Source organism: Setaria italica, chromosome III (genome assembly GCF_000263155.2).
Source record: "Setaria italica strain Yugu1 chromosome III, Setaria_italica_v2.0, whole genome shotgun sequence".
In the NCBI taxonomy this organism is placed as follows: Eukaryota; Viridiplantae; Streptophyta; class Magnoliopsida; order Poales; family Poaceae; genus Setaria; species Setaria italica.
The window spans coordinates 3970709-3988618 of NC_028452.1; the positions used below are offsets into that span (position 1 = coordinate 3970709).

At 46.0% G+C, this 17910-nt stretch overlaps 1 protein-coding gene across 1 annotated transcript; it reads left to right on the forward strand.

Annotated features, from left to right (window-relative positions):
* The first annotated feature begins 11069 nt into the window (after positions 1-11069).
* On the forward strand, positions 11070-16915 carry LOC101784011 (type I inositol polyphosphate 5-phosphatase 8). The gene is made up of 10 exons (XM_022825519.1): positions 11070-11259; positions 11893-11953; positions 12106-12187; positions 12327-12416; positions 12723-12822; positions 13363-13476; positions 14117-14591; positions 14717-14898; positions 14991-15254; positions 16074-16915. The coding sequence occupies exons 2-10, from the start codon at positions 11924-11926 to the stop codon at positions 16510-16512; spliced, it is 1776 nt and encodes a 591-aa protein (XP_022681254.1). The 5' UTR covers positions 11070-11259; positions 11893-11923; the 3' UTR covers positions 16513-16915.
* The last annotated feature ends 995 nt before the right edge of the window (positions 16916-17910 follow it).

Consider the following 17910-nt stretch of genomic DNA (forward strand, 5'->3'; position numbering starts at 1 on the left):
ATCCTGACTCCATGTCAAGTTGCCCCTTTTAGTATCTTTGGTGACATACATAACACATGAGTTGAATCTGTGATACTTGACGTCGAAATCAAAGGTCTTCTATTTACTTTTGTGTGGCTAGTATTTTCTCTGCGTATATATACTGCGATTATAAGAAAGTTGACCTATGTTTCTCTAGAAAGAAACCTGTGTAAGCGCATATGAGGGATACACTAACCTGCCCCACTGCCCCAGTAACTCAAAATTCTGTATACATGGTTCATTTTATCTATAGCTAACATATTCGAGTGCATTTATTTCCACCTGAATGCTTGTCAGTTGTCACCGTAGCAAACTTCAGGGTGAACTCTTGAAGAAATTGAGATGCTCTCCATGCGCTACATTTGAGCAACCGGCCGGACTAAGAAAATACATAAGACACAGCTAAAACTTCTGATGCAAGTCAATATCCTGAAAGCTCAAGCATTCTCTTTCTGTCTTTCACTGATGCAACCAAATAAAAATCAAGATATGGATGCATAATAAGAACCATCATCACCACCTGCACATATTTTGGCAAAAGCACTGCAAGCAATATAAGATTGAATGAAGGTTGTGCTTGTGGTGACAATGTACTCAACCGACTGCGATGCGGGCAATTTTTCTAATAACCATTTGGCTCCTCAGGTGATCTCACTATTACCTACACTTAGGTCACTTTGCGGCGGTATACTGTGACGGATCTGTAGCTTCTCTACATTGATTTACGTCATTGATGATCGTGGTGTCAATAATAGAACACCTGATGTAGTGATTAGGACAGTAACAAAAAAAAATTCATGGTACCCAACTTGTCTTTGATCCTTGATGCGTTGAGATTCATGGTTCACCCATGCATCTGCCGACGCTATTCTCAGCTATCCAATGTCGACATTGCGCTATTGGCATTTCTAAAGTAAAGCGTGCTCTCCCCTTTTTTTTTCTTTTTGAAACATGAGTGTGCTCTTCTTTTCAGATTTTAAATATATTGTTTTTTCTACTGGAAGGGCAAATTAAAAAATGCTATATATATCAGCATGAAGTATGTACTGATGAAATTATACATGCTATGCTATTCAATCATAGTGCAATTGTACATGATGAAATAATAATCCTATTCTCCACTTAGATAATCATATATACACGATGCATGAAGTATGTACTGATGAACAAGGGAAAGTTGACAGTGCTATTGCTTGCAAAAAAAAAAACTGTAGCATTAGTTGAACATTTGTTTTGTCATAATGCCATTTTTATATTAACTATGAAATGGTTGAAATATCAATATATGTTATGCCTGGTGAGGTAAGATGAGCACATCTGTTTACAAATGCTAAGCACCCGGCCCTAATTTTCTAATGCAAGAACACAGTACTCTGAGCTCAGAGCTCAGCTTTTGTCAAACAAAATTACACTAGTTGAAAAAGAGATTCCTCATGTAGCTCTCTGTGTCATCTCCTATTAGGAGAGCTACCACAGTACCACGTACCGTGAATTTTTAGGCCTGGAATATAATTTAGATGGTGGTCATCATGTGTGCAATCACCTCCTGCTAATTAAAAAACAAGTGGTTATAGGAAGCAAAATTCCAGTGCAACTCTTGCAAGTTTGTAGAATATGCATGCACAGTAGTGTATGTATGTGGAGAACTGCAGCTGTTTTCTTTGCTTTCCAAGTCAGCAAGCAGTGACAACAAACGTATTTAATCCATGTGTGTGATGCGTTCTTGGTTGTGGTTGCTGAAGCAATGATACTACACGTACAGAAACAGCGAGTTGCAGTTTATGAAAACTTGTTTGCTCACCTCAGGGATCAATTATGCAATTACAAAAACTACATAGCACTTCAGAGTAGAGATGCAATCATCGGCGGAAACCGGTGTGTTCTTCGCACGTAGATAGGTTTGAGATGAACTACTTGTCTACGAATTAAGTAGCTAGCTTTAATTCCAATTTGCATTGGTCGTGTGAGCCTTGTCTTTTTGGTTCCTTGACATAACTGAACAGCGTATATAAATTGTTTGGACTTTGTGAGAAGTTGAATGCTGCCGAGAAATCTCAAGAATCTGAAAGTCTCTCCAATGCAATCATAAGGCAAAGCAGAAGAAGCAGACGACATGCATGTATGGTGGTTTCCGGCGCCGTTCTTTGCTGACGTGATTGCGGATTAATTGATTATGAAATGGAGCATATATAATCTCTGTTGGCTCACTCTGGAGAAAGAAACACCATCCATCATGTGTGTGCGGGATGACCCAACCTTCCATCAGACTGACCCTAACCCTAATGTCAAGTTGCCATTATGTATATTAGCATCTGCCTAAGGGTAGTATAGTGTTTCAGGAGTTAATCACCGTGAAGCAGTTCGACCTCTGGTCCTGTCAGTTTGTGACCCATCAGCACCTGCGGCTCGATCTGTCCATGACCCCTTCCAGGATTATTCTACCCGTTCACGGATCCAAGAACCTTTTAATTACTCATTAGCTAGCACTGCACACATATATGTGCAGCAAAGTATAATCTACTATAGTATATATGTGTTATCTTAATAGACAGAGATTTATTATTGGGTAGAGTAATTGTTTTCGTTCACTGAGTCAGGGTTAGACTGCGAGGAAGACGTAAGTTAAACTACATGTATATTAAATTATAGCTCGTACTAAGTTAAACTTGTCTATTATTGATCTGTAATTTAAAACTCGAATCTATCATTAAACATCTCTTGGTACTAGTATATTTATTTTGTGCTGTAGATATTATTTACATATTTTTGTTACATATTAGACAAATTCGACGTATAGGATAAAAAAATAAATGAATGAACTATAATTTAAAACGGGCTAATGTGTACGTATATAGATGCTATCGTGCTGTCTTTGCTCTTGTCAAAACCGTGTGCCAAAATTGAAGCGTGAAATTAGTTTCTTCGAGAAATCACGCTATTACTTGGATCATTCGAAGGAGCGAGTGCGGACTTTCAAGCAATAGTTTTTCTTTTCATCCATTACAATTTATAAATATAGGTGTGAGTCTGTGTGGGCTCTTCTTCATCTGTACTGTTTTCTCATAACTAGATCGGGCCGTAAAGTGGCCCAGAGCCCAACGGAAACGGAGGATAGGAGGGCCCAGCATGGACGAATGCGAGGCCCAAGGAAGAAGAGAAGCTCAATCGGCCCACCATTGCTTGTTGTGGGCTGAGCCTGTGTTTGTTCGGGCCTGTTAGCCGGTTACTCCATGAGGCCCATCTGCTGTCCTCCGTTTTCGTTGCAACACCATTTCTTTTTTTTTTTTTGAAGGCGTTGCAACACCATTTCTAGCATTTGAATTTGTTGTTCTAAAAGTAAATCTGATAGGGTTCACGATTATACCATTTCCGTCTGACAGTCTTTAGCTACCCATATAATACAGTGTATATATGGAGATATCAAATCCGGCTTGTGTAGTGGAGAGCCAGCATTTGCAGGGCAAAAGCTGAGCAATGGCAGCTTTACCCATGCTCACTTCCCCCGACACACACCTGTGCGAAATGCCTGAGACCACGCACACACGTAAGGCTGCTCTCATTCTTCTTGCGATGGCGCTCGCATCGACACGACGGCATCAACTGTTGCAGGTGGATGGACGCAGGGAGATGTTGGAGATGGGCACAGCAAGGGGATCGGGCTCCCCTAACCAACCCCGATCTCCTCCCCCGTTCTTTTCCGATCCTCCAGAAAAGAGCCTGGGACCATGCATTCTGTAATCCGTATAGCCTGTGCTGTACGTGGTGGCTCTGAATCGAGAATTAAAATCAGAACTGAACCTGCAGCAAGCAAGAAACAAGAGACGAGACGAGGGGCTCGACGACGGCGACGGCGAATTGTTTAGCACCGCCCGCGTGCGCCATGCCAAAATCAAACGACCTGGCGACTATGCGATCCATTTTAGCGAGCTAACTACTAGTAATAATCACCCAGCGTCATGCACGCCCGTACGTCTTCCGCAGAGACCAAGTCGCCATCGCAAAAGTTGATCAGCATGTGATGAGAGAGGCTGAGCCCACCAGTGATTAGCGTATCACAATCATTGGGTGGCTGCTGCCTTATAGCTAGGCTTATGTATGGCTTAGCTCACCAGATTGTTACTATTATAGTTAATTTGATTAGCGAACCACTCTGCTTGCTTTGATTTTGTTTAGTTCCGCTGCTGGTTTCTTGGAAGCCAACCACTCGTCACCTCCCAAAAGATCGGACCGCCGGACTGCTCTATTTTGTGTGCTCCCATTCTATTATATATATGCACGCACTTGTTACGTAGGAGTATTTGTCAAAGAGCCTCTACTGGTCTCCATTTCGCTCTATTTTTCAAACTTGTCCTAATGCTCTACCCATTATCTAAATAGAACAAAGTATTCGAGAAAACCACATTATTTCATGTATTCCTTCTCAATATAATGATGCGCAGCTCTCATGCGTATTTCAGGATAAATAAATTAAGTAAAGTAGGGTATAAATTACCATATTAATTGGGAAAATAAAACAATCGACAACAATGCTTGCTCTGATCATCTATCTATCTAGGTTAAACCATAGTGTCCATGCCAAATATGATTGATAAAATAGCTAATTTTAAAATTATAAATTATGAAAAATAATAGAGAGTGTCTTTTCATATGATGGGATCGTAGCGAGGTCAGAGGTAAATTTCTTTTTGTCGCACACAAAGCACAGATGGTGGAGGCCCAACGTACATCAATGACAAAGAATAGTTATCAGGCCATAGATTAGCATATGTTATATCAAGTTTGCTGGGATAAAATTAACCTCGTCAATCCAAAGTTATATCAACTCTAAACCCCCCCTAATTGCATGATTCGCTATGTTAGTTACCAAAACTTTAGGGAATATTCAAAAGAATATTTTTGCAACACATCTCCATTAGTATTAGTGGAGCCTTTAGTTTTGAGTGGTGGCAGCTAAATGTTTTCCACTTAATTTGCACTCCATGCACTGATGCACATATGAGTGCTCTCTGATAAGGGCAATGAACAGAGCAGTTCTAATTATGCTCCACAGATTCATGTTTCACTTAACTACTCTGGGACTTTTCTGTGAGCTTTTCTCTGAAAAGTTGCCGCCACTTAAGCTACCTGTCATTTCAATGATGATTAGGGGAAGCCATCAACACCACTCGGAAAGGCTTGATGTATGCACAACATGGTGGACTTTGATCGATGATACTGCCTTTAGTTGCCCCGTTGTGCCATCAGTTGACAACTAATCGCCCATCTGAAAGCAGTTGTTGTGCCCTAGCACTAGCAGATTAAGGCTGTCCTGGCCTCACAAAACATCCCTTTCTCTTATCTTTTTGCATTCTTGTGGGGGCAAATGAACTTGCATGCTGCATTTCAGACAGGTGGTGCCTGCTTCCCCACCACATTGATCCCCTTGATGCTACATGTCATTAGCTGCTAGGACACATGAGTTAGTGATGCTAGACAAGTCAAAACAGGAGATTAATAAAGCAGCAAACTAACATGGAGCTACACTAGCTAGTAGTACTGATTTGAAATGCACGCAGTATGGATGCTTATACTCCAGTGACCCTTCACCGGCAAATAGCAAGTGATTTGGTGCATGATAGCTAGGGTTCATTAGGGCGGTATGCTTGTTAATTGTCCACCTAATCTGCTTGTTAAGCACGGTGCTGGCGCGTGTCCCAGCCGAATCATTTTCTTAATCCCTAGAGGATCCCCGGCGGCATGGTGGGATCAGGAGATCAGGGCAAAGGGGATTAAAATTATGTCTCTGACGATGCCTCCAGCTGCAGTTAACATCATGCAGCTTTTAATTTGCTTCTTTGTGTTGTTCTTTCATGTGCGATTTGATCGCTTAATTTACTTTATGTTGGCGATGATGCGAGTTGCGTACGTTTGATCAACAAAGCTAAGTAAAGGCGGTGGACCGATGCGTGGTCGGCCCACTGACAGCAACACGCCAAGGAGCAACGACCATGGCGCACACGGACCGGAGGTTACTGTAGTGTTGATGTGCACGTTGCTCACATTTTTCTTGGGCTGAATCGTGGCAAGCTTCCGTGTTTTGTGCTTGCATCTATTCACTTCAATTCCACTCCAAGATAGCCCGATAGGTAGTGCTCACTTGACACACTGATTTTTTTTCTTTTATTGTTTTATATTTTAACTTGCAAAGCATTTAATCACTGATGAATGACATTTGAAATATCAGTAGAGTACAACTGTCTCTAAATAACTTTGTATATGCTACTCTTTTAGTCTTTTTGTTGGCAAATGTATGGCATCTGAGAAAGCTTACGGTCAAAAACTCTTGAACTAAGCATTGATTCAGTGAAAAACTTTCTGTATTGGTCATGTATAGCATCATTGGAGTTGTTTATTATGCATCATTCGTATAAAAAATCATGATAAATTGCCCATTCTCTGGTAATTTCTGTTATGCGTAGAAAAGTATAATGCACCATGAAATTATTGTGACAAAAATCTACTCATAGGATGGGTAGCCGATCAACTCATCTCTGCTCTGATGTGTGCATACGTGGCATGCCAGCCAAGAATGCATGTAAGGTTCTTGGCATGCTACGGAGTCGAGCATCCATACCAATTCAAATGTAAGATCAACCCAGAATTCACAATAGCACAGCGAAAATGAGTGATTGTTGATCTTGTGTCCATGAATAAAAGCTTTATGCTTTTGTTTATTTGTGCATTCCCGTTGACCATTAAACCTTTTTTTTATGGTACACTGAACACAAGGAAGAATGTTCAATTTCCGCCATATAGGATCAGGGGCGGAATTGAACCCAAATGAAAAGATCTTTTCATTTGGGGACGATTCGTAAGTTTCAGAGTTGCAAGGCATATAGCATATTTGAGGCTGAGGCAAAAGTTAAAGGATCAAATGGACTATCCTGTCTACCGGCCCCTTCATAGTTCATATGCTCAACTAACCTCAGTATGTAAAGATGTATTGATGGCCCTAAAGGGATTAGATATCAGTGCTTGCCGTCGTCTTTTATTTGTCCAAGTATATGAATCCATTGCTCATTTTCTTTCTTTTGTTTCCTCATTAGCTAGCTTAAGTTTTTTATAAATGATTAACTAGTTGGCGCTTGCAACGAACTCATTACTAGCTAGATGATCTGTCTGTGCAGAGAGGCACCTACTGACCTACATGTGCGCAGCGCATGCCTTACATGTGAAGACGGAAGACAGACAGACGACGACGAGGACTATAAGAAGAATAATATAAGCAGGCGCGCTTTTCTGCACGAACGTAACTGATGATCACGATTCAGGAACGAAGTGCGCACTAAAACACGTAAAGATGAGAATATATTCCACGATGATCCTAACAGATTGGTCTCGATGAACACGCTATCTTGCATCGACATTTCTACGTATGACCCTCCGTTTCAAAATGTAGATCGTTTTAGTTTTTATTGATGCATAGATTTTGCTACGTACCTAAATATAAAGTTATGTCTAGATACATAGTAAAATATGTGTTAAAAAAATTAAAACGACCTATATTTTTACGGAGGGAGGGAGTATTACACTATTCCTATACCTGTTATCAGTAACCGCCGAGCATATATGTTATCTTGGGTGTTAACTAATGTAGTAAAAGGCTAGCAGCGCCGCAAAGTGACAGGAAAGCGACCTGTTATCAGTAACCGCCGAGCATATATGTTATCTTTGGTGTTAACTACTGTAGTAAAAGGCTAACAGCGCCGCAAAGTGACAGGAAAAGACATACTCTTGATGACACTATCGTTGACACTTCTACATGCTTGGTATACTACTCCAATGTCAACTAACGCAGCGGTAGATAAGCTAGAAAGAAGATTGATGAGAGGTGGGAGAGAAGGGTGGATCACTCTTAGTTAAAATTATTACGAGTTACCACCGAGCATGCCATCTTGGGCGTTAACTAATGCCAGAGGCTAACAGCGCATCAAAATGACTCTAAAAGGGTCACTGGGCGGGCAAAAGATATCGATTATTAGTATGGTTGCTTACCTGCTTAATTGGGGGTAAATATCTACAGATGTTATCGAATATTCGAATGTGATCCATGCTGATGGCTGCGCCGTTTTTTGTACCGAAAGAAATTAGAGCCAATTAAATCTCGATCGACCGATCGGGCCACGTCATCGCCCGTGTATTATACGTCGGGGGCGGTCGTCGTGATGCTTAGTAAAATACGAGGATCAGTTTCATTATTGCGTGGAGCCGAGATCTTCTCCCTTAAGAAAGCATTGCGGTGATAATTTTTTTGTGCTCTCTTGCTAACGACCACTACTACCGCACTAATGTTAGCCGTCGTACGATATCAAGGAATTATTTCGTTATCACCCAGTGGCTCCGTACTTATAGGGAAAAGCTATCCGTTGCCCGAGTCTTTCAGGCGGAGGCCATCACTCGATTTTCGCACCGTCCGTTTAGTTGATTTGGCCATTATCGTCCGTCTGATCTGCTCTCTCCTCCACCCGGTTTGTTTGTTTTTTTCTTGCTGACATTATGGTCCCACAAGTCAGCAGCTCCTGTTTCATTTGGGAACCGCGCCATTTTTGTTTTCTCCCGTTATTTGCATGCATGAATTCGTTCCATTCCGCTGCTCTTCCTGTCTCGTCTGTCTTGCCGGTGCGCTCACCTGGAGGTCTCGAGGTGAGGCGATTCGGCCCTTCCCCCTTCGATTCATCTATTTGTTGTGTGATTTTTTGGATGAACTACTGGTTTGCTTCTGATTTGCTGGATTTCATTTTTCCTCTGTTTTTCCGCTCTCCAGGTGAGGTCCCGATGTGAGTTGATTCGTCCCTTCCCCCTTCGATTCATCGATCCCTATACGTCTTTGTTGTGTGATTTTTGGATGAGCTGCTATTTTTTCACCTTTGTTTTGCTGGATTTCGTTTGTCATCTCTGTTTTCCACTCTCCATGCAAGGTCCCGATGTGAGTCAATTTGCCCCCTTTCCCTTCGATTCATCTACGCGCTTCAATGTTTTTTTCTCCATTGGTGCTTGGTTGACGCGTGAACTTTTATGAACTTCTAATTTTAGCCCTTTGCTGGATTTTTGATTTCCTGCGCTATTTTCCCTCTACATTTTATCCTCTTTTGAGGTTAAGTATGTGAAATTTCCACTCCTTTGTTTATATCAAGTTTGATTTGTTGATGTGTCTCGCTCTTATTCGAAATCCGTGCTAGAAATTCATTATAGGGTTTCTTTGTAGGGATATATTCACATAGGATTGAAGTCTGGTTGCTGTTGATTAGTTGTTCCCCTTTATAATCTGATACATAGAGTCAACCCATATGCATGCCATCATGCGTTGGCACTTAAGCTCTCTTATTATTCTATGTTAGCCCTTGATTTTGTTTTTGACCATCGATTCTTTTTCTTTCTGCCTGTGACACTTTTTTAGCAAACTTTTCTTTTCTTCGTGTTGTTTCTCCCCCTCTTCCTCCTCCAATTACATATACACATATATATACGTGCAACGCTGCCGGCCACGAATATTATATTTATGTGCAACATATATATCACCACTCGCGCGCCTATTATTATTTCAGCACACTCCTTCAGTTAAACTGCCACAGCTGTCACGACCGATCCAACGGACGCATGCATGCGTCAATGCGTCCAGCTGACCAGTCAACGTGAGCTGCATGCTTACGTGTACATGTGGCCGCCACTGCTCCACCATGACCATGTACATGCAGCAGCTGGCTGGCAAGGCAAAGGCAAGGTTTTTTTTTTTTTTGATGGGGGGAAGGCAAGGTACTGGAGAGGAGAGCAGGTGAAGTGAGCAACTGCTGCAGCAAGCTGTATGTGTGAGGTGACACACGCTTGCATTTCTGCGGACGAGACGACGGTCAAATGGGCAAATGGGCCAGAAAGGCAGTCGCCCTGCCTGCAGCCTGCGCGTACTGCTAACGGTTAACGTTGTGTGGTGAATATGATGACGACGGTTGTCAACAGTTACATTCTTCTCCTTGTCTCTTCATCCTTCACTTCAGTGCGTGAGATCTCATTGCATGAAAGGAAATGGAGAGAATGGTTCTTCTAGAGCCCCAATGCGTGAAAGGAAGATGAAGCATGAGAAGGTAACCATAAGTGTTTTGCCTTGCTTATGTCGTGGGCCCGCCTCATGCGGGAGTAGCAAGTGCTCAGGGCTAGACATGATTTCCATGGTCGAGCAAAGGATGTGAGATCAATGGAACTATTACATCGTCCATTTGCAGACGTATGATAAAAGTGCGCGTAGCGCTATGGGCGTGCCCGGCTCCTAAGCAAGGGTTCCTCTGCCTTGCCTTTGCTAGAGCGGGCAAGCGGAACTCGCTCTTCCTGAAAATTAAGGGAAAACCTTGCCGACGCAGACTCTCAGGTAAGCTAGCCTCGAACCCAAACTCTCGCTCCACCTTGATTTCTGGTCAAGCAAGGCGTACCAAACGCACCTATGGTGTACGTTCGATGTCAAATGGACACGATGTTACAACTCTTACCTACAAGTGATTGATTATCGGGTAGGATCGGATTTGCAAAAACATGAGGTAAACTTCGAAAGCCCGAGTCCATAAAAAAGAACCCTAAGAACCCTACATATTGGGTCAATACTCTAGGTTCGAGTCTGCCTATCATGCTATTAAAGCACATTTTGTATCACACGTCATGTATATTTTAAAAATTTTAGGAGTGTATTTTTTTCAAATTTTAGATCAAATACTATCTATGTCTCACCCGATGATCGGTTGTAGATCAAAATCCAATCTGCGCACATCGGTCAAGTTGGCTCAGGATGAGTTTATTCAAGTGGGTTGGATCAGGGTGGGCGCAGGGCGGGTTGGTTTTGTCGGCCCGCCGGACTACCCATGTTTTCACAAGATACAAAAGGCCGCGCTGGGGCCCACGTGCAGGGACAGAGTAGACCGGGAACGTGGCAAGCAGGCAGGGCTGGGCAGGGCACACCTATAAAGGCAGCATCCAGCCCTCCAGTCCACGCTTGGCTTCTCCCTTCTCCTCCCACCTCCCTCTCCTCCCACGCATCTCCCCTTTTTTGTCTTCAGTTATTACACTTTACAAGCTCATTGGCAACCGCTCCGCGCTTCCCTCCCGTCTTCTCCCCCTCTTCACCGCGGAAAAGGCTCCGCTCCCCATTTCACCTGCACACAGAGGACTCCCGAGAGCTTCTCCTCCCTTCCAGTTTGCTGCGTGCAGATCGTCAAGGTGAGTGATCCTTTCGTGCTGCGTTCGTCTTTCTCCATTCTGTTTCTTCCTTGCCAAACCCAGGCTGTAGCATCAACTGCAGATGCAAATGGTTTCCTTCTTTCTTGGATGCGCAGTGGCTTCCCCAAATCCTCGCTGGGTTGCCCCGGCTACCATTCGTATGTCATGGTTGATTTCTGTCCTTCTCCGTCTTGGCTAGTCGACCAGTTCCTTTCGTTCCATTTCGACTTCGTTCAGATCCATGGTTGATTTCCGAGAAAGCTTCCCTTTTGACTCCCGATTATTCTTAATTCCTCAATGCTAGCAGATTTGAATGTTTGTCAAAACAGATGAGACTAGATTGTTGGCGCTTGTGCACCGCCCACCCTGCTTTGTTTTTTCTCCCTCTCTATCCCGTTGTTGAGCCTAGTTTACTCTTCCAGTTCGGCAGCTCCAGCTGCGCAGCGCACTAGCTCGCAGCTTCCTTGCATTCATTAGTTTAGACTCCTTGAGATTTAGTTGCACTTTACGACATGCTTTACACCTAAACACCGAAGGAGCAGGAGATCCGCTAGCTTGGCCGTGTTGAGCTTCCTTTATGCACGCTACTATATTCCTCTGCCGGGTCTCTGATCACATGACCTTTTTTGACAGAGAAGAGAACAATTCCTTCAGGAGGTGAACCATGAGGACAAGGAATCCGACAATGTCAAAGGTTGGTCGGGGCATTTGAACATTGATCTAGCACCATTCCTCCAGCTTCTTCTTTCTTAGTAAACGTTTTCAAAAGAAAGTTTCTTCTTTGTAGAGAAGGTTGGCTGGATGTGCTGTATTTACCGAAACTTTCCTCTCTTCTTTTTCTTACAGTCGTCGTCTTGGCCCAAGACGAAGACGGTGATGAAGAAATGGCTCAACCTCAAGAATTCAGAGTTCCACTCGGACTGCATCAGTAAGTCCAGACGTCCAGCTATTTTTTTTTTCATCTCCGACATTTCAAATCAATCCTTTACTTTCCCTCTCAAATTTTCTGATTTTCTTCAATTTTGACATCCCCTCATCACAAGGCTTACTTTGATGCGTTTGATCAGACGAAAGTTTTGGAGGGCAGCAGCAGGAGATGAGGAGGAAGAGCTGCTCCGACAGAGATGGCAGCCTTCTCACAAGGACAGACCTGTCAGGTATTACATTGCAACTTTTCACCAAGCAGCTACTGCAACTATTTCTTCCCTTTTATCTTCAAAAAGCCCGGTTACTGTTCTTGCAAGTACAATGACCTTTACAGAGTACACGCAGAGTAGCTGGCTAGCTGCTACGCATTTACAGTATCTAGTTTCAGTCTTTTAGGGTAGAAACAGACAGAAGAAGGAAAAAACTAGACATATATACGTTTGCTAGTATGTTTTAAATTACAGAATTTGGTTTGAATCTTTCCTCATGGTTTTGTTTTGTCTGGTGCCCATGCACCATGGACGTCGGCTCACCAGGTGGCTGGCTGGTGGAGAGCTCTGAGAACCTGCGGCCGCCTCCTACCCGGTATGGCTCCCCGGCGCCGAGCTCCTCGTGGCGACCTCCCCAGGAACTCAGGTGAGTGAGCTGGATCCGTCTCAGCACTCAGAGCTTACGTCTGGTGATGGAAACGAACGTATTTTAATCTGCATCAGAATTCAGACCAGCCGTATTTCAGAGTATGGGGCAGACAGAAACAGGAGACTCTGTTTGTTTCTGTGGATGTTTTTTGTTTCCTTGATTTTTTGCTGTCATGTCAACTTGCTGCCGTGAGTCAATGAATCCAGCTCATGTTCTGAGGTCAAATTGCGTTGAGTTCATACGATTTCGTCTGAGTAGGTGGTCGTGTTGTGGCTACTGGATAGGAACAGTGGCTGGGAATACTTTGGGACTGCCGACCTCTAGCTGTTCTTCTTTTTTCCTTTGAAATTTATCTAGCATATAGGGACAGTGGTTGCAACAGTACGTAGTAGGCGATTGTATAATCTCGCTTAGCTGTGGCTAATGATGCTACTTCGTAGATATTTTTTCTAAAAAAACTATTCCCTATCTTATCCTGTATATGTTCTTATACGAGGATTATATTATTCAGTAACTGTTCATGTTCATGTTCTTCAGAATGTTCGTTGGGACATGGAACGTTGGAGGGCGAGCGCCACACCGAGGGTTGGATCTCTCCGACTGGCTCATCGACGGCCCTGCTTCCTCCTCTCCTCACATCTACGTTCTTGGGTACGTTCTACAGTAGTTATTGTACACTCATGTATAGCAGGGTAAATTAACCTAGCTAGTACTAGTACAGAGTAAAATCATACCGCTAAAGCACTGTACTCATTTCTGAAGACGAGCCTGCATTACTAATTTGCTAGCTGCTACACAGATTCCTGAATATTGACAGAGGCAGCCAGAAATGGTTGAGCCAGTTGAGAGCAACATGATTCCTGCTTGCCAGGAAGCTCCACTCATGGTAATCATGATTCATGAAGACGGTGTCATAGGAATTGGCAGTTCTGTGTGGATTTCAGTGCAAACTGCAAACCCATGGTGGCTGCAATTATGGCATCATCTGCTTAATTTCAGTGTACACATGGGTTCCCAGATTACTGTAGGAGTAGGTCATGGCCATGGGTTTCAGTGTTTGCGTTAATTTCTGGAGCTAATCATGGTCGTCACCCTTTCATACGCCATGAGTGCTCCAGTGCATAGGAAATCGACTTCTGTCTGGTCTGGAATAACATAAGCAAACAGTCAAAATTATTACAGTTACTATGTGTTCCCCTTGACCAACTTTTTACTCTGAACTGTAGTAATTATGTCTGCATATCTGTGAACGAATTTTTCAGTTAACTGAATTTGCACATCCATCACACAGCTTCCAGGAGATCGTGCCGCTGAACGCCGGGAACGTGCTCGGCGCCGAGGACAAGGGCCCTGCCTGCCAGTGGCTGGACCTAATCCGGCGAGCCCTGAACCCCTCGTCCTCCTCCCCGGAGATCAGCAGGGGCAGCCACGGCCTGTTCCCCTCGGAGTCGCTCCAGAAGGGCCGGGTGAGCTTCTCGGACCTGCTGGCGGCGGAGGACAACAGCAGGCTGAGCACGGCGTCGGAGCCGGACGACGACGCCAGCGAGCCGTCCACGTCGAACCCGGAGTCGAGCAGCGAGGAGGAGGCCGGCGACTTCGGCGGCGCGGCGCGGCGGCTGCGCGGTCGCGGCTACCGGCTGGCCGCCAGCAAGCAGATGGTCGGCATCTTCCTCTGCGTCTGGGTCCGCGCCGACCTCCTGCCCTGCGTCACTGGCCTAAGGGTCTCGTGCGTCGGCAGAGGCATCATGGGATACATGGGGAACAAGGTATCTATATGACTGTATCATCGTGTCACCTGCAAGAAGCCTTAAATTTAGTTAAGCTTTTGAAAGATTTGCAGCGAGTTCGGAATTCAGATGGTGATTAGTGTTTTGGATGGATCGATTCACAGGGTTCAATCTCGGTGAGCCTGACCCTGGAAGGCGGCGCGGCGCTGTGCTTCGTGTGCACGCACCTGGCGTCCGGCGAGAAGGACGGCGACGAGGTGCGCCGGAACAGCGACGTCTCCGAGATCCTCAAGCGGACGAGGTTCACAAGGACGGCGGCGTCGCCGGAGACCATATTGGAGCACGAGTAAGGATCTGCTTGTTTCCATCAGCAGTGCGCCAATCAATTCGAAACCTGAACCGGGGCTGATCGAATGCGTGCATGATCGGTGTTGGCAGCAAGGTGATATGGCTCGGGGACCTCAACTACCGCCTGACGAGCGGCGGCGGCAAGACGCGGGAGCTGCTGGAGCGGAAGGACTGGCAGGCGCTGCTGGAGCGGGACCAGCTGCGGACAGAGCAGCGGGCGGGGCGCGTATTCGCCGGGTGGGAGGAAGGCCGCATCCGCTTCCCGCCCACGTACAAGTACCTGGCCGAGTCCGACGCCTACGCCATGAGCCTCGGCTCCTCCGGCTCCCGGGAGAAGAAGCGCACGCCGGCATGGTACGTAACTACCACTGACCACACGCTAATCGTTGCTACCATGCTGGCACGAGAATAATCAGAGTTGCGGCTAGGGATAATTAGAGCCGATTTACGCTGGGACTGATTGAATTAGGGGGTCACATGGACATTCGTCGTGCATCGTGATGTCGCTACAATGACAAGGACGTGCACCGCCGATCAGATCACTAGGCGCGCATCATCCCTGCACGTAGATATGATCGTAGGCACATCACATGCGTTGTGGCTGCACTAGATCATGTGAGCTCTAGAAACTAAAAGCCTTCCTGGTTTTGACTTAGCCCATGTCTCTGCCACCATCTGCAATTCCCCATCGATCACAAGCCAACCATCTAGCCATGAAACATTTCTAGCCGGTACGAGTACTGGCCTAGACGCGCCACGTCCGTGGATGAGGACGCCCACCCATGGAATCTCAATTTGTTTAGCGTTTGGTCAGGACCAGATGCTCTGAATTCAGCTCTCCATCAGTACTGATCGTCTATCGAAATTAACAAGTTTAGGAAGAGTAGAGTAGGCTCGACACGGTGACCAGTCCTTGTCGAGCCCCCGGCAGGTTGTTGCATTGCCTCCTGCTGCAGGCTTGCAGCATGATACTGCTGGTCGCTGTGCATGCATAGGGAGAAGCTACCTGCTTTACGCATGCACGCACGTAGCTACTCCTAGTTACTAAAAGAATCAACTGTGACAGCGCCTCATGTTTTCTACTAATCAGCACTACCACACTCGCTAATCACCTTGTCACCGCCTGCCGGCAGCTTGGCTGATCACGCGCGTTCGATTTGTTTTGCTGTGCAGGTGCGACCGCATCCTGTGGCGCGGCGAGGGGATGGACCAGCACTGGTACGCGCGCGGCGAGTCGCGCTTCTCCGACCACCGCCCCGTCAGCTCCCTCTTCTCCGCGCGCCTCCAGTCCGGCAAGCCGGCGGTGGCACGGGGGAACGCCGCCGCCCAGGCGCCAGCGCGCAGTTTCCGGCGGCGCGGCAGCATGCCGCCGCGGCAGCCTCTGTGGGGGCCGAGGAGATGCTCCTCGTGCCGCGGGCCAGCCCGCACTCCTCGAGGTTCTGACGCGCGCGCGAATACGAATGCAGGGACATGCAACGGAGGATTGGTAGCTCTGTCAGCGCGAAAGGATCGCGCGTGCCACCGGCCGGCCGTCGCCGCTGAGACAGACGGAGGCGAGCGGCGTGCCCGAGGCCCGGAAAGGGAAAAGCAAAGCAGCCGTGCGTCCTCATGATTGGCTGCCATTTTGCTCATTGGGCATGGGCGGCGACAGCTTCACTGCTTCAGGGCGTGTGTGCAGTGGCGACCGGTCAGGGGAAACATTCTCCTCGGGAACGCGCAGGCCTTTCAGGGTGTCTCCTTGGGAAAAATGCTCTTTCTTGTTATACGCAGCTACGACACTGTGCCTGTAGGATGTAGAGGTATAGGAGAGCTCCTTTTCGTGCTCCTCTGGTCGGTTCTTGTTTTTTCTCCCACATTGGCAACAGATTCGAGAAACTTGAGAGCATGGAGCCATGGAGGGCTGCTGTATTCAAAGGAGGTAATGGAGTTTCCTTTAGGTAGTCAATCGAAGATTACTATATACCGATAAAGCTCTCCTGATTTCAGCAGATTAACAGTCAATGGAATATATAGTTCACCAGAAAGGAAGGTTTGTAAAAAGTGTGGAGTATATTCTAAATCAGATTGGAGCCCTTCAAGTCAAAAAATTGAGACGGAAAATGGAAGGAATAGGAAGGAGACCGTACACAAGTTGGGCCTCATTACGTACACAAAGGCCGTGCGTGTTAGGCCCAGCAGATTTCATAGGCTAGCATAGCACATCTAGGCGGGCCGATCCTTCTTGGAGGTAGGCCCATTGGATCAGCAGCGGATTTAAGAGCCCATTGGGCGGGAGGCACAAGATCTTCGTCTTGCTTAAAAGGTCGTCGTCCCCGTCACCCCCCCCCCCCCCCCCTCCCCAAAAAAAAAAAAGCTTAAAAGGTCGTCGTCCTCAGCGGCGCCGGCGACCATCCGTGCATAAAGAAGTGCACGTATCGCGGACAATGGAATACACGTACTACAAGCGTACGCTTCTGTAAGGCACACTATGGCCTGGCATAACGGTGGCTTGTTTTGTTTGTATGAGATGGGATTGAATATATCGACTAGGACGCTTCTGAGCGAGCAGTAGCGCTAGTTGCAAGCGTCAAGGGGGCAAGAGTGCGAGACTTTTCTTATGGCGTGCCGTAATTTGGTGATAAGAAGATGCGGTGGGGACTTTTCTTAGGATCCCCTATTACTCCCAGGAAAGCAGGTTGCTGGCAGCTCTGAAGAAAGAAGAAAATAAGTGCTGGTGCTGTACTGTGTGGGCACCCTCGAAGTGACGATTCTAATATAAACTGTAATCCAACTAGGGATGCAGGCGAGAGGTCAGAGTCAGCGGCGATGGAGACGCGTGCCACCCACGAATCAATCCACATGTAGTAGCCGTAGTAGTGTTGGGTTCCAGTTGCACTCCACTGTTAATTACCTGTAACCAACTAGAGGCATAGGAAAAACCTTTGGTGTGGCGTAAAGCTGGGGGCGGGCCTTGTTCAATCTTGTTGCACGTCTTGGCGGGCCGACCCTCTAACAGACCGGTGGCCCAATA

Excerpts from the sequence above, each read along its gene's own strand:
- LOC101784011 (XM_022825519.1), top strand. The coding sequence starts at position 11,924 with ATGAGGACAAGGAATCCGACAATGTCAAAG. Across the intron at positions 12,823-13,362 it reads CGACCTCCCCAGGAACTCAG|AATGTTCGTTGGGACATGGA; the intron begins GTGAGTGAGCTG and ends CATGTTCTTCAG. Across the intron at positions 14,899-14,990 it reads GAGACCATATTGGAGCACGA|CAAGGTGATATGGCTCGGGG; the intron begins GTAAGGATCTGC and ends CGGTGTTGGCAG.